The sequence below is a fragment of the Phascolarctos cinereus genome, unplaced genomic scaffold (genome assembly GCF_003287225.1).
Source record: "Phascolarctos cinereus isolate Bilbo 61053 unplaced genomic scaffold, phaCin_HiC Scaffold_4;HRSCAF=312, whole genome shotgun sequence".
NCBI lineage: Eukaryota > Metazoa > Chordata > Mammalia > Diprotodontia > Phascolarctidae > Phascolarctos > Phascolarctos cinereus.
In genome coordinates this window covers 66,047,347-66,072,608 of record NW_027555847.1, presented here as the reverse complement: position 1 = coordinate 66,072,608, position 25,262 = coordinate 66,047,347, and the positions used below count along the sequence as shown (strand labels likewise).

At 37.4% G+C, this 25,262-nt stretch overlaps 1 protein-coding gene across 4 annotated transcripts in view; it reads left to right on the top strand.

Moving 5' to 3' along the window:
* The window catches only part of FAM120A (family with sequence similarity 120 member A), a 153,209-nt gene that overhangs the window by 7,857 nt on the left and 120,090 nt on the right, over window positions 1–25,262 (top strand). For all 4 annotated transcript variants that reach the window (XM_020981270.2, XM_020981268.2, XM_020981269.2 and 1 more), the window contains exon 2: window positions 16,270–16,516. In XM_020981270.2, coding sequence (XP_020836929.1) covers window positions 16,270–16,516 — 247 coding nt within the window. The remainder of the gene's footprint in view (window positions 1–16,269; window positions 16,517–25,262) is intronic.

The following is a 25,262-nucleotide window of genomic DNA, read 5'->3' as shown; positions in this document are numbered from 1 at the left end:
CCTTTATTTTATTTTTAGTGCTGCAGAGTCCTGTTTACCCATTTGTATTAATTTTTTTCAGTGAACAAACATTTTGGAAAATGAATCTCTTCTTCATTGAGAGTGAAAACAAAAAGAAAAAAAAAGTCCTTAATACATAGCTCCATAGTCTAGCAAAACCAGTTTACACATTAACCATGTCCAAAATTCATCACCTTTCTATCAGTAACTTGTTTCATCTTCATTCTTTTGGATTTGTGTTTTATCATTGCTTTGATTAGAGTTTTAAAATCTTTGAAAGTTGTTTTTCTCTACATGGTTTTCATTGTTCTGCTTCTGCTCACTTTACTCTGCATCAGTTCATCGAGGTCTTACTCTAGTGTCCTCTGAAACTTATCATTTATTTCTTATGGCACAATAACATTTCATTACATTAACATTCCACAGTTTCTTTTGCTGTTCTCCAATAGAAGTACATTCTTTTAGTTTCCAATTTTTGGCTAACATGAAAAGAGCTGCTAGGAATGTTTTTATACGTATAGATCCTCTTCTTCTTTCCTCTGGGCATAGAGCTAGCAGTGGTGTAGCTGGGTGAAAGGGTATGCACAGTTAGGTCACTTTCTGGTTATAGTTCTAAATTGCTTTCTAGGATGGCTGGACTGTTTCAGAGCTTCACTTAGCAGCACACTAGTGTGCCTATTTTCCCACAGTCCGTCTACCATTTGTCATTTTCCTCTTTTGCAGCCTGACAGGTATGAGGTAAAACCTTTAAGTTTTTTAAATTTACATTTCTCTAATTATTAGTGACTTAGGGCATTTTTTCATGATTGTTGATAAATTGGATTTTTTTTTCTTTGAAAACTTCCTGTTCTTTTGAACACTTTGACCATTTATTTATTGGGGAATGGCTTTTATTCATATGTATTTGAATTAGTTTCTATATATCTTGGATATGAGACTTAGAGAAACTTGCAGCAAATGTTTTTTCCCAGTTCTAAAACTTAATATATATTTTTTACAAATGAGGAAACTGAGACCCAGAGAGTTTGTCACTTATCTAGAGTGAAATGGGTAGCAAATTGCGAAGCCAGGTTATGAACTCAGTTCCTCAGACTGCAAATGAGTTAATATATGTAAAAAGTTTTCCAAATCTTATGGTGCTAAATAAATGCTACCAATACCACCACCATCTTTTTCCTCCTGTACTGGGCTCCAGTTATGTTTTTCTTCACCTTCAAAAGTTGCTGGATTTATGGCATTTTGAATTGTTTATTTAGCCTTGTTTTTCCCCCCCAAGTATTGGTGGTTTTTTTAAATACTCAAGAATATTTTAGTTAAAACATTTGTATTGACATACTACAATTCTTCTGTATTTTCATAAATATGTTTATGGTTAAAATTCATACCAGCTATCTCTACATTTTAAAGGATTGTGATGTTTCTTTTTATTCACCTCCATGTTTTATAGTTCTGCAGTTTTATAAAAATATTGTACAGTACAGCAGCACATTACTGACCAAAATCCTGTAATGCTGCTGGTACATGATAGATTTAATATAAAACAAAGCTATAAGCAAGTATAAAAACCTAAATATTTGTGACTGAAAGGTTAAAAGTTACAGTATCATTCACAGTTAAGACTTTTGATTTCACCTGCTTCGTGTTCAGACCAGCTATAAACCATTTTTGACTAAATCTGTAATCACACCTCTTTTATTCATAAGGTACTTTGTCATTGTCTGCTACTGGTTTTCTCTGACATGAAGCATTTATTTAGTATCTTCTCTATGTTGGGTACTGTTCTAGTTTCAGAGGATTTAGAAGCAAATGGGAAGAGTTGATGCTGTCATCATCAGTGCTCTGCTTCAAAGAATGAATCTGGAAGTTGTACAACGTAGACTTTAGATGGATCTATGGATATCATGTAGTCCAGTCCTCAAAGAGGAAGTGATTTCCTTGACTTCACTCAGTGGAGCAGGAGGTCCAGAAAGAGCCACACTTTGGACTGAAGCTTGTCCAGTTTCCTCAAGATTTCTTGTGTTCCACTATCCCTGCTTACTTCAGACTGAACGTTTCTAGGCATCATACTTAGAGCCTTGATTTAAACTTGACAGTGAATTATTGGCAAAGAGTATGTTTGTATTCCATAATTTGGGATGATTACTCTGTTACTTAGAAACACAAGCCTTTTGGACCTGTATTGGACCTATAGTTATTTGGTGTTTTGGAAGTGGTTTTAGAATGTGTAAAAATTATTTAATGATATATTTGAGGTTCAGATGACACAAGTAATAAAATGTTAACTTGGAAATTAGGAAGAATTGTTTGAATCCTACCCTAGACACTTACTAGCTGTATGATCCTGGGCAAGTCACTTAACCTTCCTCAGCCTCAATTTCCCCATCTGTAAAATGGGACTAATAATAGCACTTACCTCATAGGGCTGCTCTGAGGCTTAGATAAGAATATAAAGCACTTTGCAAGCCTAAAAATGCTGCATAAATCCTACCTGTTGTTATTATCCTTAGGTGATTGGTGTGTCAGCATTTGAGAGGATTAACATTAAAAGAATATTCAACCAATCCAGACTATTGGGAGGCTTTTAGTTTGATAGACTACTCAAATTGTGCATTTTTCACCTGTAACAACACTAACCATTTTAATAAAATATGTGTTTTCCAACTTTTTTTAAATGGTAGAGTTAGTGAGCACAAATTGTAAATTCAATAAATGGGCTAAATGGCTACTGGCAGAGTTAACATGAGTTTTGGTTCCTAAGTCTCTAAAATGTCAATATCACTTCATCATTATCATCATTTATACAGAACTTTAAGGTTTACAGAGTACTTTACAAACAGCTCATTTTATCCTCACAACAGCCCTCAGAAGTAAGTGTTCTTACTATCCACATTTTACAGATGAGGAAACTGAGGTTTAGGGAGATTAGCTGTGAGACCGTGGGCAAATCACTTAGTGTTTGAAGCAAGTCAGGTCACCCTGACCTCAGGTCCAGGACTATCCATTTCAACACCTAGCTGTCTCTACTAAGTATCATGTAATATCAAATATTTGAGATCCTTGTAAAAGATGATTTATGTCACTTTATGTCACTTACTGGGTTGTCAGAGCATCAGAATAGTTTACCAAGTAAGTGTAGTGTTCAACATGAATACTAAGGTTTTCTTGTGGTTTTAATAGTGATGCTTTTTTGTTTTAACTTCACTTGTTGTTCATTTATGACTGACTCTTCATGGACCACATAGCATGCCTGTATTGTCCATGGGTTTTTCTTGCAAACATACTGGAGTGGTTTGCCATTTTTTTCTCCAGTGGATTAAGGCAAACAGAGTAGGTGACTGCCCAGGGCCATATAGCTTGTAAGTGTCTGAGGCCAAATTTGAACCCAGGTCTTTAGTTTTAGGACCAGAGTAATATTAGTTTTTGAGGAATAAATAGATGAGAGGCTTCTTTGGTTGTGAACTTTTCTGCTCAGAGAGGGTATGTATCACATTTAAATATATTACTAATATATGTCATGGCATACATAAATTAACCTTTTTCTAAACCTTACCCAGAAGTCTTCTCTTAATTGGGGTTGACTTTTTATGTTCTGAAGTTGAGAGGGGAAGGATAAGAACTGCACTGGAAATTGATAGCCAGTTATTAGCACCTACTTAAGAAGAGTGAATAAACTCTGTTACCCATTTATCTCCCTTTGGAAATAGGATTATAGGTCAAAGCCTGAATTTTTCTATAGAAAAATGCATGTTAACTTGTATTTAATGTTGATGATTTATGACTTCAGCATATGGTAGCTATCTAAAGGGGATGCATTGTATTAGTCCCTAAGTTTGGTATAGCACTGTTTTAAACAAAAGCATATATGCATAGGTATAAGAATGGTATTTACAACCTGGTGGGCATTTTATAAAAAAAGTCTCTCTTTTCACACAGCTTACATGTATTTGAATCCACTGGTGCTGCCTACCTATTCTGTGCCAGTCACACTAACTGGCTATAAATATGAGTTCCTTCAGCGCAGGGACTATTTGCCCCTTTCTTTGTATACTAGTGCTTAACCCAGTGCCTGGTACATAATAAGCACTTATTAAGTACTTGTTGACCAACTAGCTACTGAAATGTTTTTATTCTGGAGGGGGAGAAAGTTCTAAATTTAATTTAGGTCTCAGTTATTTTTAAACATTAGTAAATAATTATTTTTGCAGAGTTCTTAAGATGTATTTGAGGATCTGGATCCTAACAGAAAGAAGAAATTTCTTTTATTATGTTCCCAAGAATGATGAAGTGGAACCATGGATGCTATCTCTTCAGATTATCTAGTGAGTGGCAGAGGAAAAAGAAGAGGAGGGGCAGAAGAAAGAAGAATGTTGGTGATTTCTGGTTCTTGAGGGGACCCTTGGTCAATCTGATAATAATAATAGATTTGTTATCTGATTGGGACATGTATCTGCTACATAACAGAACTTTCAAAGACTTACTTGAAAGCTGGATAACAACTACTGACATCTGGTGATTTGTGTGGGCACAAGTGATGCATTGAGAAGGAACCTAAAAAGTATTCACAGTGATTATTATGACTTGAGCAAGGAACTGAGACCCCAGAGGCATAGGTTGTGTTTTCCTCCCAGTTTTCCTCCAGTGAAAGAAAGGGATAACAAAGAGAAAAATTATTTTGGGAAGTGAACAGCTGTTTAAGAAAGTGGTATCTGAGAGTGGGATTTGGATTTCTGGCTCAAATTTTACGATATGGTATTAACAGGTTCCTGGCCGGAGATAGTTTACACTTAAAACAAAGGTCAGTAAGAATGTATTGTCAGGTGTCATAGTATTTAAGCTAAAATGCTCATGTGGGGAAATGAAAAGACTGCTTTTGTATAGCCCTCATAGTTTTAGATGTAAAGAGTAGCCACAGAGAAAGAAGCAGAATTAGTAGCTGGGATATCAATAAATTCACAGAATCCAAGAAAGGAGCCCTTCAAAGCCCCTCAAGTGTCTATACGATAAATGTCCAAAGTTTAGGGAACAGAAGGAAGTAGAGGACATAGCACAAGGGGGCACATTTGACTGAGCACATTTCACTGAGGCTTGGTGGAATGAATCCCATGACTGGACTGGGGTTCTGGATGAGCACATTTTAATCACAAGAAACAGCATAGGTAAAAGAGGGGATGGGGTAGCATTGCATATTGAGAAGATATATTCATGTTAAGAAGTCCAGGCACCAGAGGAGCAAAACAAGAGAAAATATTTGGGTGAAAGTCAAGTAGAGGCAGGGGAAGAGAAATGACTTTCTCATTGGTATATTCTATAGACTGTTTGGACCGAAAGGGAAAATAGATGAGTTGGAAGACAGATCACAAGTCTGACTCAGAAGTATGATGAAGTGGTAGAGAGCTTTAATTATCTAAACGTGTACTGGTGCAGGCTCTATTTCTGTCTTTCACCAGGTCTTCTCCCTGGCCCCTTTCCCTGTTCTCCCACCTGTCCCCTATCTCAATTAAGAAAAAAGGCAGAGCAGATAACTTTTTTGACTTAGTGACAATTTCGTCCTTCAAAAAGTGGAGGAACTAATAAGAGGAAATTCTGTTTTGGATCTGATTCTCACTATTAGGTGGTACAGGTTGCTAGGGTGTAAATAGTGGGAATCTTGGTGGGGAGTGTGATAATTGCATCTTAGAGTTTGTGCTGGAATAATAGAAGAAATTTAGGTATAGTCACATAGTCTGTCATGTTAGCAGTTATAAGTCAGTCATCAAGCATTTATTAAATTTTTACTATGTGCAAGGCACCTTACTAAGTACTAGGGATGCAAATACAAGCAGAGATATAGTCTCTGCTCTCAAAGAATTTACATTCTAACGGGAAAAGACAACACAAAAAGGGATTTGAAGAATTAGGGTTTGATGGGCAGGAAAGGTACCCTCAAGGGGGACATGGTAAAGTGCAGTCAAAAAACAGATCCAGGAGAAGTGACCGTTTGGGAGCTCTCCCTCAAAATGGAGGTTTTGGGAGGTACTCATCATTGGAAAAATGGTTCCATAGAAGTGGAGAAATGTACCAGGATGAGAAGGCAACTGAGGCATGGTGGCAAAAGCCAAAGAGTTAGGCTATCTGGGAGAATAAAATAACCCTTGATTTTAGGAAAGTATGATTCTCTTAAGTCAAATGACTCAGGACAAGTCAGCTTATTGGAATCGGAGATGCTCAAGAATGAAATTCTAAAAATGCAAAGGGAACAATTCTGTTAAGAAAGAAAGAGGAATTTGTTTATAGATATGTGGGTGCATAGGGAACTCACCGACCAGCATAGATTTTAGAAAGAAGTGTACAGAAGATGGAACCAAGATGAGGTAATAGAATTAGTATGTGTGTTGCATAGTCCTGCAAAGATGGTATCAGGGAAGCTAAAACTCTGGAATGATCCGAAGCTGATGAGAGGAGCAATGGGTGTTTTTTTTTTTAACTATTTTGGGAATAAGAAGAGGATCAAGAAATTATAAGACCTTTGCTTGGGGTAGATAAAGTGTTGGAGTGCTCATTTCTTTGCAAAGGAGAATGACTTTTACTTGGAGAATGGCAGAATGAAAAAATGATTAATAGAGAATTTACCTAAGAGAAGGAAGGAGTATCCAGTAGGAGAGCACTCAGCTGCTCTTGATGAATTCAGTTACCTCCACCCAGAGGAGCTGGGCATCAGTCTGCTGGCCCTCAAGGACCTGGCAAATGAGATGGTTGAGCTACTGTTGGTGATGTTTGCAAGGTCAAGGTAATCCAGATTGGAAAAGAATAGCCTAATTTTCAAAAATGGGATGAGAAAAGCATTAACTAGTCTTAGGCCAGTGAGCTTTATAAAGAGCCAGGGTGATCTCATCAAGAACAGGTCCTGTCAGACAAGCTTTCTTTTCCTTTTTTGGGGCGGGGGGGGGAATTATTAAACTCACGGATGGAAGAATACTGTGATTATAGTTTACCTTGATTTGAATAAAGCTGTTGATAAAGTATTTTAACAAACTATTCTTATGGAGAAAATATAGAGAGATGGATTATCCAATGCAGTCAAATTCAGAACCAGTTGGATGGCCAGTATCAGTCTGTCAGGAATACCCCAGGATTCTATGCTTGTCTCTTTGCTATTTAACATTTTAATCAGTGATTTGGATAAATGCATTCATGGAATGTTAATCAACTTTGCATATGGCATTAAAGCTGGGAGAGAGAGAGAGCTAACTGTGAAGGGCTGTGGAAGGTTTCAAAAGGTTCTTTAAAGGTTAGAGCATTGGGCTTGATCTAATAAGATGAAATTCAGTAGAGATGAATGTAAAGTCTTGCACTTAAGTCAAAAAAATCAACTTAAGAGTGGGTAGAGAGCTGTTTTGAAAAGATGAAGGCATTAGTGGACAGCAAGCATAATAGGAGTCTGCAGCAAAATGTGGCATCTTAAAAAAGCTTAATGTAATTTTTTACTGCTTACATAGCTTCTGGGACTAGGCAGATGATAATGCTATTGCCATACTTCATCTGGAGTATTATTTTCAGTTCGGGGCACCATGGCTTAAGGAGATTACTGATATGCTGGAGTGTACAGAGGATAATAGCTGGTGTGATGAAGGGCCTTGAATCTATGACATATGAGGATATTTTGAAGGAGTTGTATATGCTTAAGTCTCAAAAAGAGAAGACTTGAGGGACAAGATAACTGTGTTCAAGTATTTGAAGGGTTGTCATGTGAAAGAAAGATGATATTAAATTAAATGGCCATAGAGGGCAGAACCCAGGCACAATTGGTGCAAATTTCAAAGAGGCAAACTTAACAGATTACAGGCATAAGAGCTGTCCAAAAGTGGATTGGGCCTCTTCTGGAGGTGGAGGATTTCCCCTTTCTTTGGAAGTCTTAAAGCAGAGGCTTGACCACTGGTTGAGTATGCATTTTCTCCTATTTTAATTATATTATATTCAATTTTTGGTTCTTTCTACTTTGGTTGTAGTCCTTGTAACATTGTTTTCTTGGTTCTGCTTACTTTACCTTGCTTCTGTTCATGGAAGTCTTCTCATGCTTGTCTGAATTCTTTGTATTCATTGTTTCTTATTGTACTGTAATATTCCATTACATTTGTATATGTCAGTTTGTTTAGCCATCCTTTAGTTATTGGGTATCCATTTTTTTCCATCCAGTTCTCTCTCTTACTGTCATAACAAATATTACTATGACTATTTTGGTGTATATGAGACCTTTAATTCTATCTTTTGATCTCTTTGTGGTCTCTTTCTACCAGTGGGGTCTCTGGGTCAAAGGGTGTGGATTTTTCATTCACTTTCTAAGCATAGTTCCAAGTTCCTTTTCGGAAATTGGTGGTTGAACCAATTCACATCTCCATCAAAAATGTGTGAATCTTCTTGTCTTTCCAAAATCCCTCCAAAAAGTGTTATTATCTTTTGTCATCTTTCTGTGTATAAAAGTGACACTTCATAGTTGCTTTGGTGTGCATTTCTTATTAGTGATTTAGATAATTCTTTCTAAAGCAGAGATTCATAACTTTTTGTGTCAGTTGATTTCTCTGGCTGTCTGTTGAAACCTGTGGCTTCCTCAAGATAGTGTTCTGTTGTCTTCATTCACAATTAAATGAGTGCCAAATTTGATAACCGTATTCTTTGGCCACTTAATGGGGAATGGCTCTTGATCTTATATCTCTCTCTTGTCTATCAGACTTTTCTCAGAGATGCTTGATGCAAAGATTTTTCTCCCCAATACAGATTCCCTTGTCTTAGTTGCATTGATTTGATTTTGTTAGTGCAAAAGCTTTTCAATTTCATGTAATCAGAATTATCTATCTTCTTGTTTTGTGATGTTTCTCTTGCTCATTTGGTTAAGAGCTTGATCCTTAGCCATAGCTGTGAAGGATACTTTATTTGGGTCTCTTTTGAATTTTATATTCTGACTGTTATATTATGGTTGCTTATGATTTTGAACTTAATGTAGTATTTCAAGTGGTTGGTTTAACTGTAATTTATGCCACACTGGTTTCTAGTCTCAGAAATTCTTGTTCTTATAGACTAGTCTCAGCTCTTATCCTCCTTGACCTTTCTTCAGCTTTTGACCTAATCGACCACCTCTCTCTTACTCATTCCTTGACTTCTCTAACATTGTTCTTCTCAATATCCTTTGCTGGACTGTCATATATTTCTCACTTTCTAGGTAGGCTTGGGTACCTTGGCTCAATCCAGGATTGACTTTTGTTCTAAACATCTCTCTTGGTGATCCCATTGACTCCCATGGGCGCTGATATATCCTTGTTGCCTCTTTATCCGTTTCCTTGTCCTGACATAGGGCCTCTACAGTGTTGCTCCAGCCTCTAGCTTTATTTTGTTTTACTCCCTTTCATCTCCTTTGTTCAAGTTAAATGTGGCTTATTCTTCCCTGGTCAACATGACATCTTTTTGCTTTTATATAAGCTGTCTACCATGCATGGAATATACTCCCTCTTCATTGCTGCATGTTAGATTCCTCAAAGATAATGTGGTTAAGTAGAGTGTAAGTAGAATCTTACATTCTAAGATAGAATTCGATTCAGGATAAGTTTAGATCCTGACTGGTGTTTTTAGCTATGGGAACATGGGCAAATTACTTTATTTCTCTTTGCCTCAGTTTACAGAACAATATTATTCTGTAAAATGGAGATAGTACCTGTAGAACTTAACATGGTTGTTAGGATCAAATGATATGTGTAAATATATGTAAAACTGTAGTTCTTATAGTACTGTACAGATGTTATATATTTGTCATCTTTCTGTCAAAGCTTAGCCTTTCTTCATTCTCCAGTTGCTAGTACTTCCCTTTTCAAATTATCTTGTATTATCCTTTTTGGTCTACATGTATTATATTTCCCTGTAAACTTTTTGAGGGCAGTGACTATTTTGTTTTTGTTTTTTGCATCTGTTTTAATATTTTATAAATAGTGGGTACTTTATGGTGACTTGAAATAGACAAATACAGAGGTGAAATGGCTATGATTAGCATCCTAGTTTATGGAAGTAACTTTACTTGGGACCAGCCATTAGAAAAAATTTTTGGAAGATGTTTGTGGGAATGCCTTAAACATATCAGCTACCTCATCTTTTTTTGGTAGAGAAAGGAAAGGGATATAGAAGTATTTTCTCTGCTGCCTTTCCTGATGATTCCTGTATCAGTCTTATTTTTTTTTCATACAGGTAAGTTACCTCTGTCATGTAAGAACTGAGAACTAAAGCATACTGGACATTTGTTTATTGAAGTTTCATTTCCTTTGCTGCAAAGTAGAATAATAGCCTCGTAAAGTTACTGGTAGTATAGTAGGCCTCACAAATTAACCAGAGCCAAGTTCATGGCATCATGATTTTATAACTACCTAAATTAATATTGCCCAGTCCATCATTTTATAGATGAGGAAACTGAGGTCCATTGAGGTTGAGTGACTTAAACTGGCAATAAATAGCAGAACCAGACTTTGGACCCAGGTCTACTGACTCCAAATCAATTGTTCTGTTATATTTTACTATTATATTACCTCTCATTAAAAATGCCGATGATTTAGTTTCTATCATGTTTAGAAGGATCAAAGGTAGAAAGGCTTGTTTTCTATTACCTCTTTTTAAAAAACTGTAAGAGTAACATTGTTGGGGCAGCTAGGTGACGCAGTGGATAGAGTACCAGCCTGGAGTCAGGAGGACCTGAGTTAAATGTGACCTTAGACATGTGACACTTACTAGCTGTGTGACCCTGGGCAAGTCACTTAACCCGGATTGCCTCACAAAAAAAAATGCCTAAAAAAAAAGTTGTAATATTGTTATATTATATTACTTGCTTTTTAAAAAATTAAGTTGCCTTTGGCTTTCATCTCTCTGGGAATGACTTAAAATTGATATTCTAAAGCAGGGGTGGGAGAACCTGTGGCCTTCTAGGTCCTCAAATGAGGCCCTTTGACTGAATCTAAATTTCACAAAACAAATCCCCGTAGTAAAAGGATTTGTTCTGTAAAACTTGGACTGAATCTAAACTTCACAGAACAAATCCCCTTAATAAAAGGATTTGTTCTGTAAAACTTGGACTCAGTTAAAGGGCCACACTTGAGGACCTAAAGGGCCACATGTGGCTTCGAGGCTACAGGTTCCCCACCCCTGTTCTAAAGCCATTACAGCTGATGCATTAAAAACCTGGGTAAACTGGTAACTGGGACTCTTAAACTCTGGTTTTATCTTTACAAATATATCTTGTGCCAGGTTAATACCTGCCGCCTGGGAGGGTGACATAAGTGTATCACTTGAACTTGGGAATTCTTAGCTGCAGTAGATCTAAAACTGATAAGGTATCTGTCTACACTAACTCTGACATCAATATGGTGAGCCCTCTGGAGCAGGGTGGCCACCAGGTTGTCTAACGAGGGGCATACTGGCCCAAGTTAGAAATGGAGCAGGTCAAAGCTTCTGTGTTGATCAGTAATGAGATCAGTCCTGTGATTAGCTGTTGCACATCCAGCCTGGGTAATGTAGTGATATCTAGTCTCAGAAAAAACGAACCCTAAATCGCCAAAAAACCCTTAAATATACCTTGCTGTAAGGCAAGAGTCGGGAACTCTTGCGTGCAAGTAAAAAGCAATTTAAACCCTTAGAATAAATTATTGCTGATTACTTTGACCCTTAAAAACACTCCTGAAAGAAAAGGTACGACTCACTTTTTTAAGTTTAGAAAGGGCTAGAAAATGGAAGAGAAGCGTTCAGGGAATAAGGGCAAAGGAGCATGGAAAGTGAGAAATGGAAGGGAAGGGGTATAAAAAGGGGAAGGAAGACTGGTGGATGAACAAGTGTCTGATGTACCTGATTTGCCATTTTTGCTGTTGTGTATTTTTTAAAAAGAGGTTTTCCTACAGCAAGCTCTTTGAGATTTTATAGTTAGACAATTTTTTTTAAGGGCCTGGTATTTTTTTCTTTATGTCTTTTTAAAAAAACATATCTCACTGAATAAGATGTTTTTAAGTAATCTTAAAGGTTTTGTCCTGATGTTTGTTTTTTTTTTGAATCTGACTACTTATTTTGTTGTCCTTTTCTAAGACTGAATAAATATAAGACACATTATTTGTAATGACTGACACAAAGAAAAGAATCTTCTTATGGCACAGTAAAATTTGTGAATTTTTAAAGTAATTTTGTGTTGTCACAAAGTTACTGGCATAATGAGTTTCTTAATTTTAGAAAAATTGCCCCACACAAGTTTAAAATTAGGCCAAGGACCAGAGGTTCCCTACTTTGGCTTTAAGCAAACTTGAATGTGAAAGTTTGTGTTCACAAAACTAAATTATGGAGTGATTCAGCTTTTTAGAAAAGAAGTTTTACTTTACAAATTGAGTATTAGTGTTGAGATTTAAATTCCTACTGTGTGCAGGACGCTATGCTTAAGCATTGTGGTGGGTAAGAAGAATTTTGTAGTTTGAGAGCCTTCAAGAAGCTTAGTTGGGAACAAGACACAATGATATGGAAAGTTTAATGATAACAATAGATGTCACAAGATAGCATGTGCTTAATTGGTGTGCATTTGTTCTACATGATATGTGTTGTAGGGATTCAGAGTAGGGGAAGGATAACTGGATTGGAGTAGTCTAGAAATTGGGTCTTTAAAATGAGTAGGACATAGGTGGGGAGAAAAGAAAGGGCATTTCCGATAAGTGAGGAAAAAGTGCTGAGGTATAGAAAATTTGCAAGGCACGCTCAAATGATAGGGATCTGGGTGGAAAATCTGAAAATGTAAGTGGAGGAAAACTTAAAAATATTTAAGTACTAATCTCCCCAATATTTATTTTATTCACGTTTTAAAGTTTTCATATATGTATCCATATCTTACATTTCCCTTCAAAGAAATTTGCTCTACAACGTATCATGACTAGTTCTTTAAGATATCTTAAGGAGTTTTCATCGTGCACTTGCCTCTTTGTGTAGTGGAAAGAGCACTGGACCCGGGAGTCAGAAGAGCTAGACTCTCGTTCTGGCTTTGTCATTAATTAGCTTTGTACCTTTGGAAAGGGAACGAATTTTTTGGACATCATTTTCCTCCTGCTGGTTAAATGTAAGCGCCTTCAGGGTAGGGGACTTTTTTGTTCTTGTTATTCATAGTCTATCAGGGTTCCTTGTACTTAGCAGATAACCTAATAAAGACTTGTTAAATTGTTGAATCTGTACAATAAATATAATATGACCAACATGGGAATAATTTAGAAGAACTGATTTCCAAGTAGCAGCAAACAGCCTACTTCACAGAATTTCATTCAGCAAGATTTTAGAGGCCATTGGGTCTAATGCAACCCAAGAATCTCCCGCATTTAGGAATGTACTTCTGTCTGGGATGTCCTTAATTATTAGGGTATTAGTTAGTCATATATAAAAAATTCTGCCATTTTGCTGAAGGAATGGAAGTTTTGTAAGAGTGATTTTCAGAGGTCGCTAATCTTTGAATATTTAATAGATGAAAAATTTGCCACAGGGGAGCCAATGCTCATTAAGACTGGGAAATATTAAAGATCTGAGATATTTTGTTTCCATTTTCATCCTGTGGATCTATTCTCCATAGATATTGTACTCACTAGCAGCCACAGAATGACAAGTGTTTTTTTGTTTTTGGAAAAGGGAAGAAGTATTTTTAAAAAGCAAATAACATCTTAGTATTATTAAGAAAATCATTTGAACCTTGTAGATCCCCTGAAGGGGACTTGGTTGACCCCCAAGAGATCTGTGAACTGTGCTTTGAAAATCGTCCTCCTAGATTAACGTATTTGATACATTGTTCTTATTTTATGGTAGTACCTGTTTTGAGTATAGCATCATGATCATAACCAGCATTCATATAGTCCCTACTATGCACCAGGCACTGCACTAAGCACTTTATAAACAATTTTGAAAGGTCAGTGCTATTATTATCTCCATTTTACAGTGAAGGAAACTGAAGCAGACAGAGGTCAAGTGATTTGCCCAAGGTCACATAGGTAGTAAATGTAAGAAGCACGATCAGAACAATTCTGCATTTCACTAGAAATTTGTTTTTCCTTTAAATATGTCGCTTAAACATCTAGTGAAGTCCTCCTGATGCCTTATAGAGTCATGAATAGAGGCAATGCCAACAGAGCCTACATAGGTCCTACAAAGTTAAGAAGGTAATGGACAAACTTACAAATCTATTACAAGCCCAGGGACTGTATGCTGGTCTTTATACTACCAGTCTCTCTTAACCCAAAAGTCCAGCCACAAAATTGGCTGCAAGGAGATCACATTTTTCAGCAACAACTGTGAGATACCATTTTTCATCAGTGGAGGGAACATACACACCGGTGAAATCACAGATTGTTGAAGTATTTAGACAGTTTATTGGAAAAGGATTACTGGTTCTCACAAGTATGATTTTATTATATACCAGGACAAGCATTAGTGTGAGACTTATGAAGTGAGATGAGTGGAAAATGGGATACTCCCAGGGAAACTTGCTTTATAACAAACTTTGCTGTGTTGGTTGAGCAAGGGCTCATTTGTACTTGTTAGGCATTTAAGTCTACACCAAGAGTTCTTAACCTGGGGGCCATGAACTTCTTTTTTAAAAATATTTTTATATCTATTTGTAGGCTTTACCAGACTGCCAAAGGGACCTAAAACACAAAGAAGGCTAAGAACCCTTGGTCTTTTCCTGTTGCCCTCTTTCCCCAAGTACTTTGGAAAACTCACTTTTTACAGTCAACTGAATCATTTCTGTTTTAAAATTTGGATACCTTAAGAAATGTACTTGTAATCAGAGGTCTTGTTGGAGTACTTGGCGAATAAGATTTCTGAAAGTCATCTCTTCTCCCCATATTTATGCTTTGATACTTCCTTGGATCTGTAATGTTATTGATCTAAGTCTTCCATCTCATGGTTCAGATTGACCCTGGCTTATACCCTCTCATAAATCCTTCATTAGGTATCTATACAAAATTCAGGGAGTCTTCTTTGCAGCATACATGTGGTCTCAACTCATATCCTGGCTCCTTTGCTAAGGCATCTCTAAGAAAGGAGACCTCTTAACCTTCAATGCAGAAAAAATTGTTATAATGTACCATGCATGATTTAGGTGAATTTTCATAGGGATTGTTTCTCTGTTGTGTTTGTTCCTTGTCACAGAAATTTCAGTCTTGATATTTTTCTGATAGGTTGTTTAATAGAAAATTAAGAAGCTGGCTTTTGAATATATTTTTGTATTACAGTATTTAATTTTCTTTGAAATGGTTTTGATTTAGAAATTAATTAGAATCAATATCCCGCACATATTAGGCATCTAATAAATACTATTTGGCTGCATATTTTTATGTATAAATGTGTTTACATGGTGAGACTTTATGATCCTGTGCTATAAATTAAGATAGTCTATAAATGGGTGAAGAAATAGAAGGGGGAAAACCCAATTTTTAGGCCTCATGTATTATGTCATGTACTGTAACTATAGAATTGTATGCAAGTTAGCTTTGGTTGCTTAGGCTGGCTATCATTTGCCTTCAGACAGCTTCGCAGACATCAAATAGATGACCTGAGGGTGTGCATGCATGTGCCTCTCCATTCCCCACCATCACCCTTTTTTCTTCTTTTCCTTCCTCCCCTCTCTTCCTTTCAGGAAACCTGAATGAGATTTGGGGTTCAATGGTATTTTGTTTTCAGGGATACCCTACTTGATACTTTACAACAGAACTTTAAAGTCCAACTGTAAAATGGTGTGCTCTCATTAAGCTGCTGATCAGAAGATAATTTAAATCAATTTCTTATGACAGGGTGTTTAGTAGAAAATAAAGAAACTGGCTTTTGAATGTGTTTTTAGGTTAAAGTATTTCATTTCTTTGAAGTGATTCTTAGCTATGACAGGTATTCTTAACACTTTTTTGTGTCTTAGAGTCCTTGGGCAGTCTGATGCCTAGTTAACCCTTCTCAGGGTAATGTTTAGAAATACGTAAAGCAAAACACCTAGGATTACAAAGGAAACCAATTATGTATTATTTATAGTTTTAAAAACAAGATTCATGGACTCTAGCTAAAGAACTGCTGCCTTAGGGACTTAGCAATTGGTAACCAGATTATTGTGACACCTTTTGAAAATTTGAGTTACTTGAACATACTAATAACCTTAGAGTTCTCAGATTCTTTAAAAACAATTATGTCACTGTGATTCTTGTTCTCTAAGGGATCATTGTTTCTTTTTAACATTACATTTGATGCTTTTTTCCCCCATTTACATAGGTTGCACAGAGCATTGAGGATCATCATCAAGAAGTAATTGCTTTCTGCAGAGAAAATGGTTTCCATGGCTTGGTTGCATATGACTCTGATTATGCATTGTGCAACATCCCCTACTATTTCAGTGCCCATGCCCTAAAACTGAGCCGTAATGGGAAAAGTCTCACAACAAGCCAATATCTGATGCATGAAGTTGCCAAGCAACTGGACCTGAATCCAAATCGTTTTCCTATTTTTGCTGCTCTATTAGGTAGGTGGAGTGGCGAGAAAAGTTTATATATATTATGTAGGAGTTAAGTTTACCAACATCAAGAGTAGCTGTTTTACTTATATTACTGCAAGAATTGTGAAATTACTTAAATTGTTTGAAGAGCCTTACCTTGGTGCTTCCTGAATTTTCAGCATTGTTGTATAATGTAACTAGCTGCTGTAGGTACCTAGAAGATAGCTGTATCTCATGTGCTTGTCTAATCTTCCCTTCAGACTGAAAGAAAAGTTTGTTTTCCAAATAGAAATTTAAACTTTGGCTGTTTGTGTGTCCATGTAGATAATAAATTCGTGGTCTTATTTTCAAACATTTTAGCTACTTAAGGACTAATAAGTGAGTTAACGGGTGAGTCTTAGCTTGAAAATAGGTAAAATATGCCTTAAGTAATTAATTTTTTGTAGTTATGAGCTGGCTGTTTAATAATAATGGGTTAAAGATTTTGGACATGTATATTTGGATGCAAAAATTAATATGCGTTGTTGATGTAGATATGCATGCAATGTAGGCATTGCAGTTACCCCTTTTTATATTGGTGGTGAGGATTTTAAATTAACAAATACTCTGCCACTCCTCCTAAAGATTGTGTTTATCTGTTGACATTAACCAGAAATGACAAAAATGAATATACCTATTCTCTGAATCTTTCCCATTTAAGTGGTAAAACATGTTTTATTTTTAACAAGATAATAAATATTTATTGAATTGAATTGGACTACTTCAGTGGAAACTGAAATGTTTTATGTATATTTGCTCTAAACATAAATTTTGTGAAATGTGTGCTCTAAAACAGGGGAATACTGAGCAAAAGTTAGCTTTTTCTTAATGGCTTAGAGTCATCATTATGAATATTAATTGACTGTCCTGTAGTAACAGTGGTGCCCCTTCAGGGATCCTGAGGTATGTAGAACTGTAGTTTCTACACTAAATGGCTCTTTACTGTTATTCTGTTTGATTTCTTATATATACTTGTTAAATATATTTTTCTTTTTTTGCTGTCAAGTTGTCGCTTTTTATGCAGTCAATATACCTTCTTCGAGCAGCATTCCTTATTTGATTTCTAGTTTGTTATGGTCTAGAAAGTTTGTTGTGATTATGTTTAAGATAAAAGTAAATAGAATTTGAGTGAGAACCTGAATCTTAGTCTTCACTTATCATTTTGGTATATATTCTTGATAGTTCACTGATACCTTTTTTGGGGTGAACTTTGCCAAAAACCATGAAACACAGTTAAAATCGCTGGATAAAGCTGATGTTAAATTTTTGGGTTATACTTTTCTAATTGTTTTAGGTCAGTAGCTAATAAACAAGCTCCTCAGAGGTTATTGGTAGTTCATTATGAATTCTTTTAGTTCCTTGTCAATAGACAGGTTAGGAGCCCAGGAGTGGAGGTGGGGGGAGGTAATTAAATGCAAGAGAGCACTATGATACTCGTTTTTTAGAGGGAAAATTATTGTTGTCCATTTAGCATTTTATTTAAGTATTTTTATTTATTTTATTTTTATTTAAGATATTTTATTGCATTGCATCCAACTAAATGCACAACATTCTCATCTCATAAATCACCTTTGTTGGCTTTATTCCATTTAATCTTTTATTATCCACTTAAAAGTTAAAATGTATAGGTAAGGATATTTTTGGCTTTTGAAATATAGGTGATTTACAGCTACAGCATTTTAATATACTTTTCATATTTTTCAAAGATGAATGCTTATTGTTACAAATTGGTTATATTTTAGGGCACGTTTAATTGAAATTTTTAATTTCCATTTATTAGCTGTTTGGTCATATTTAAGCTGTGTGATGATATAATCTAAAATTGAATTTATTTTTGCTAACAGTAGTCAGGACACTACCTTCTTTAAAAGTTTAAACTTTCATGCAAACATATTACAAGTTTTGCCTGGGTTGTATTTAAATCCACAATATTTGGGGGGGTGGAGCCAAGATGGCAGAGTGAAAGCAGCAACTTGCTTGAGCTCTTCCCCAAACCTCTCCAAATACTTCTAAAAATGGCTCTAAACAAACTCTAAGGCAGCAGAGCCCACAAAAGGACAGAGTGAAGGAAATTTCCAGCCCAAGACAACCTGGATGATTGATCAGAAAGGTATATCGCACCAGGCTGGAAGTGGAGCGCAGAATGGCGTGGGCGCGCAGGCTGCAGCGAACCTGGAGCAGGCCTCAGAGGACTGAATTTTGGGCAGCTATGGCTTTTTCCAGACTCCTCAATCCATGAATGCCAAAGATAACTTTAGAAGGTCAGTGGGAAAAGTCTGTTTCTGCAGTGCTGAGAGAGGAAGGTGGGGTCTCAGTTCCAGTTCCCCCCGAAAACATGGCCCTGGGGTGGGCAGCTGCTTCCCGAGTTTCCGGCCCACAGACTGAGGGGGAATCGAGTGGCTGATCAGAAGGGGATTGCAGGGATCTCTCTGCTGGTGCTAAGGCAGGAATCTCTTGCTTTGCTGGTGCTTGGATCTGGGTCACAGTTCTGGGTGGCGGTCTTGGGGTGAGAAGGAGTGCTGGCACGGTGGAGCTTGTAGTGGCTGTGGACAGGAAACCTTCCTCACAGCTCCAGGACAGAAAGGAGTGCTTGTGGTCACTAATAGACCAGAGCACAGGCCAGGAAAGGAGTAAACACCTCAGCCCTTATCATACCACCTTGGAAGAACTGAAAATTTACAGGTCCCTACAAGTATCTCTGAAAACAGCTGTACAAACCCTCAAAGCTTGGGACAGTACATTCTCCACGTTGGAAGGAGACTCTTACCTTAACAAAGAGTTTAAAACTCAAGTAATTGGCTTGGATCATGAGCAAGCAGCGCAAAAAGAGTCAGACTATATTATCTTACTTTGGTGAAAAAGAAGATCAAAATATACAACCAGAAGAAGACAACAAAGTCAGAGCTCCTACATCCAAAGCCTCCAAGAAAAATATGAATCAGTCCTAGGCCTTGGAAGAGCTCAAAAGGGATTTTGAGAAGCAAGTAAGAGAAGCAGAGGAAAAACTGGAAAGAGAAATGAGAGTGATGCAAGAAAATCATGAAAAACAAGTCAACCGCTTGCTAAAGGAAACCAAAAAAAATATGAAGAAAATAACACCTTAAAAAATAGCCTAACCCAAATGGCAAAAGAGGTCCAAAAAGCCAATGAGGAGAAGAATGCCCTAAAAAGAAAAATTGGCCAAATGGAAAAGGAAGTCCAAAAGATTATTGAAGAAAATGCTTCCTTAAAAATTAGAATAGAGCAATTGGAATCTAGTGACTTTATGAGAAATCAAGACACTGTAAAACAAATCCAAAAGAATGAAAAATAGAAGAGAATGTGAAATATCTCATTGGAAAAACAACTGACCTGAAAATCGATCCAGGAGAGAGAATTTAAAAATTATTGGACTATCTGAAAGCCATGATCAAAAAAAGAGCCTAGACATCATCTTTCAAGAAATTATCAAGGAAAACTGCCCTGATATAGTAGAACCAGAGGGCAAAATAGAAATGAAAGAATCCACCGATCTCCTCCTGAAAGAGATCCCCAAAGGAAAACTCCTAGGAATATTGTAGCCAAATTCCAGAGTTCCCAGGTCAAGGAGAAAATATTACAAGCTGCCAGAAGAAACAATTCAAGTACTGTGGAAACACAATCAGGATAACACAAGATTTAGCAGCTTCTACATTAAAGGACTGCCGGACATGGAATATAATATTCTGGAGGGCAAAGGAGATAGGATTACAACCAGCAAAACTGAGTATAATCCTTCAGGGGAAAAAATGGTCATTCAATGAAATAGAGGACTTTCAAGCATTCTTGATGAAAAGACTAGAGCTGAATAGAAAATTTGACTTTCAAATACAGGACTCAAGTGGAACATGAAGAGGTAAACAGGAAAGAGAAATCATAAGAGACTTATTAAGACTGAACTGTTTACATTCCTGCATGGAAAGATGATATTTATAACCCATGAGATCTTTGTCAGTATCAGGGTAGTTGGAGGAAAAAAATTATATGTATGTATAGATAGATGGATAGATAGATAGATAGATAGATAGATAGATAGATAGATAGATAGATAGAGGGCACAGGGTGAGTTGAAGATTAAGGGGTCATATCTGGAGAATAAAATTAAGGGATGAGAGAGGATTATATTCAGAGAAGAAGAAAGGGAGGTAGAATGGGGTAAATTATCTCACAAAAAAAAAAACAACAGAAAAGTCTCTTACAGTGGAGGGGAAACGGGAAGGTGAGAGGGAATGAGTGAATCTTATTCTCATAGGATTTGGCTTAAGGAGAGAATAACATACACATTCAATTGGGTATGGAAATCTGTCTTACCCTACAAGAAAATAGGGGGAGAAGGGGACAAGAGAGCAGGGGGATGATAGAGAGGAGGGCAGATTGGGAAAGGGGGTAATCAGAAGCAAATACTTCTGAGGAGGGACAGGGTCAAAAGAAAGAAAAGAATAAATGGGAGGGCAGGATAGGATTAAGGGAAATAGAGCTAGTTTTTCACAACATGTCTACTATGGAAGTGTTTTGCATAACTGCACATGTATAACCTATATTGAGTTGCTTGCCTTTTCGGGGGGGGGGGGAAGGGAGAAGATTTGAAACCTAAACCCAAAGTTTAAAAACATATATTTAAAAAAAAGTGTTTTCACATGCAACTGGGAAATAAGAAATACAGGAAATGGGGTACAGAAGTCTGTCCTGCCCTACAGGAAAATAGAAGGGGAAGGGGATAAGAGAAGGAGGGAAGAGATAGAAGAGAGGACAGACTAGGGAAGGGATATTCAGAATGCATGCCATCTTGGGGTGGGGGGAGGGGTGAGATGGGGTGAAAATTTGGAACTCAAAATCTTGTGGAAGTAAATATTGAAAACTGAAAATAAATTATGTTTAAAAAAATAGGCAATTTTTTTTAAGTGCCTGCTTTGTACCAGGTACTATGCTAAGCAGTGTGGACACAAATACAAAGAAGGCAATAGTTTCTACTCACAGTGAGCTTGCATTCTAATAAGGGGGAGAGTTGGTGCATATAAAAAATATCTGCAGCATAAATGTGAAAATAATAAATACATATATTTGCAAAATAGTTTAAAAAAACCGGGTAGTTTGGGAAGGAGGGCACTAACAGTTGAGGCGATTAGGAAAGTCTTCGTGCAGAAGATTGTGCCTGAGCTGAATTTTAAAGGAAGAAATAGATGGAGGTAAATGATGAGGATGGGAAGGAGGGAGAAAGACTAGTGCAGAGGCATGGAGATGGACATGGATTGTCCTGAGGGAGGAACAGAGAAAAGGCTCTTTTAACTTGGTCACAGTGTGAGAGAGGGATAATGTCTAATGAGGCTGGAGAAGTAGGTTAGGGCCAAGTTATACCTAGCTTTCAAGGCTTGACAGAGAAGTTTGTAGTTTTTTCCTAGGGACAATAGGAAGCCTCTGGAGTTAGTTGATTATGGGAATCACATGGTCAGATCTGCACTTAAGGATAATTATTTTTCCAACAGTGTGTAGGATAGACTGGAGTGGGGAAAAGCTTGTGAGACGGGACTACCATTTAGAAATCTGTTATAGTGATGTAAGCAAGAGGTGTTAAGGGCCTGAGCTAAGCTAGTGGTTGTGTCATTGGAGAAAAGGAGTTAAATGAGGCAGTTGTGAATGTAAAAATGGCATTATCAAATGAGATAATTATAAAATGCTTTACAGGATGCCTGGCACATAGTCATGGTAATCACTGTATAAATGTTAATAGTCATTATTGTTAGGCAATTATTATTAGCCAAGGTTATTGGAAGGAGAGGATAGACGATATCATTGAGATTATGAACTCAAGACACCCTGAATGTGTGCCTTTTACAGAAATAAAGCCGTGGGGAAGGCTTAGAGGTAAGAAAATGAGTTCAGTTTTAGACATTTGAGTGTAAGATGTCTCCAGGACAATGTCTATTAGGCAGTTGTTGATATGGGACTGTCGCTCAGGATAGAATAGAGATGGGGACTGAATATATAGATATAGGAGTTATCTGTATAAAGATGTTAGTTGAACCCATGGGAACTTAGGTTAGAGAGAATAGGAAGAAGGTAAGAGGGTCAGGACAGAAACTTGAGGAACATCCACAGTCAGGGGCATGATCTGGATGATGACCCAGGTCACCAAAACCCACAGTGGAGAGAGGATCCATCAGCAGGGGGTGATCAGATTTGGCAGTTAAAAGATCATTGATAACTTTGGAGAGAATGATTTCAGATGAGTGATGAAAAAGATTGGAAAGTGTTGAAAAGTGGAGGGGAGTGGAAATCAGGGCGGCAAGTGTGGACCAATCTTTCAAGGAGATTGGCTTAAAAAGGATGATTGCTTGAGGGAAAAGTTGAGTCTAGCAAAAGCTTTTTAAGAATGGGAAGCCTTGGGCATATTTGAAGGTAGTAGGGAATGAACCAGTTGATAGGGAGGTATTGAAGATGTGAGAGAGAAGGGAGTCGATTGAGGATATGGGCAGCTGAAAAAGATGGTAGGTATGAATCAAGTGTACATGCTGCGGAGCTGGCCTTCTCATGGAAAAGAGCTGTTTCTTTGTTCAGAGTCTCAGGGAATGGAAGGAAAAGTAGGAAATGATGTCAAAGGATTTTGAGATAAAGAGAAGGGGGGAAAAAGAAGGAGCTCTGAAAATAGCCTCAGATTTGTTGTTGTTGTTGTTGTTGTTTTTTTAAAGAAAGGTACGAGGCAAGGAGAGAAGGTAAAGAGGGTGGAGGAAATAGTGTGGGGAGCTTGAAGAGCAGACGTTGGGGAGGATTCTTTGGGGGAATGGGATGGGAAGAGTGGGAGATGATGTCAAGGGATTTTGGCTAGAAGAGAATGGGAGAAGAGGGAGGTCTCATAGAATAGCCTCCATTGCCTGCCCCTGTTTAAAAGAGCAATGCTCTTGAGCTGAGGAGGGAGGAGAAAGTATGGAGGGCCTGAAAGGTCAAAGGAAGGTCTGAAATATCTTCTGTGGGGAAGAAGATAGGTAACTGATAAAGGAGAAATAAAAAAGACTGCCTAGCTGCAACATGAACCCGGTTAAGATTGGATAAAATGAACTTTTAATGCAGCTAGTCAGCACAGTCCTGGGCTTCATGAAGCAGGTCATGAATAGGATCTGAGGAGGCAGGTGGTAGCTGAAGTTTGTCAAGAAAAGAGCAGCACTAGCATTAGAAAGAGCAGAGGACAGTGAAGAGTTGAAATGGCTAACTGTTGAGTAGTTGGAAAGATATGAAAGTGAAAAGAGAGCAGAAGTAATAACCTGAGGAAGTATTGAGAGGTGGAGTAAAAGGAGATCACCAAAAAGGAGATGGGTGCAGCATAGGAAGAGGGGGACTTAGGAGGTTATGGCAAGATAGGGGAGTGTCAGCGATTCCATTTGGAGAAGTGAAATAACGGTGGGTAATGGGAAAACTCTAGTGTGCAGCCAAGTCTGTGTGTGACTTAGGTGGAGTGAAGGAGTGCATACATTATTGGGACTAAAGGAAATTGAGAAAATGGGAGGTTAGAAGGGAGAACTGGATGGATACTAAAATCTAGCCCTTATTCTAAGGGCAGAAGTTGAGGAGAAGAGGAAGATGGTGAGTGAGGGGCTGAAATCCTTGAGAAAGAAGAATGATAGGAATAGGTATACTACAGTTATCATAATTTTGTTGGGGTAGAAAATTTTAATTGAATGTACCTCAAAAGAGAAAGATGAGTGAAGGGTTCAAAGGAAAAGTCTAGAAGTGACAGTGGGAAGCCAGGCATATTCAGATACCTTCAGGGCCAGCCATTACTGGAGAGGATAACCAGAGGTAGGTGGTAGGTACAGTGTCATCAAAGGGGAAACCAGGGCTTAACAGATGAAAAGAGGGTGAGGTAAAAAGTTGATGAAGAGATGGTAGTTCAGAGAGCACAGTGGAAAAGAGTAGGCAAGGTTGGATTTGAATGTGGATGAGTGTGAGGGAACTTGAGAGTAGGAAGGAGACAGTCGTTTCTTTCCTTAAGGTATGAGGAGGGAGACATGAAGAGCCATAACGGTAATAGTATACGACAAATGAGGAGAGAATTATCACTTAAAAGTACTTATCAGAAGACTATTTCAAGTGTTAGACTTTCCTGGTTAAGCTAGCTAGTCACATGTTGAAACATTAGAATAACTAGGGTATAAATCCATGTCTGTCCCAGTGATTTAGAACTTGGAATTACTTTGAGTTCTGTTGATTTTATTGAATATTAAACAAGGTGTACAGAGAAATTAACGTTTGGGTTTTTAGCTAGGTGGCACAGTGGATAAAGCTCTGGCCTTGGAGTCAGGAGGACATGAGTTCAAATCCAGTCTCAGACACATGACATTTACTAGCTGTGTGACCCTGGGCAAGTCAACCCAAATTGCCTCACCAAAAAAGCAAAAAAATAAAAAAAACAAAAAGTTGGGTTTTTTGTAGTCTGTTTGTGATTTGTGAAAACATTAGGTGAATCCTCAGCTGGACAATTCCTCTTCAACTATTCTTCGCACTTCTTCTATTGTCTAAAATGTTGGTTATAGCTAGACTAAGTCATCCGTTGGGAAACTTTTTGGTTGAATATAATACTAGTTTAAATCATCTATTTTAGGGGACGTTGGTTGGGTGTAATACTTTCAGGTCAGTTAGGTGGTGCCAGTCCTGGAGTGAGGGAGATTAATCTCTTGAGTTCAAATCTGGCCTCAGATATTTACTAGCTGTGTGACCCTGAGCA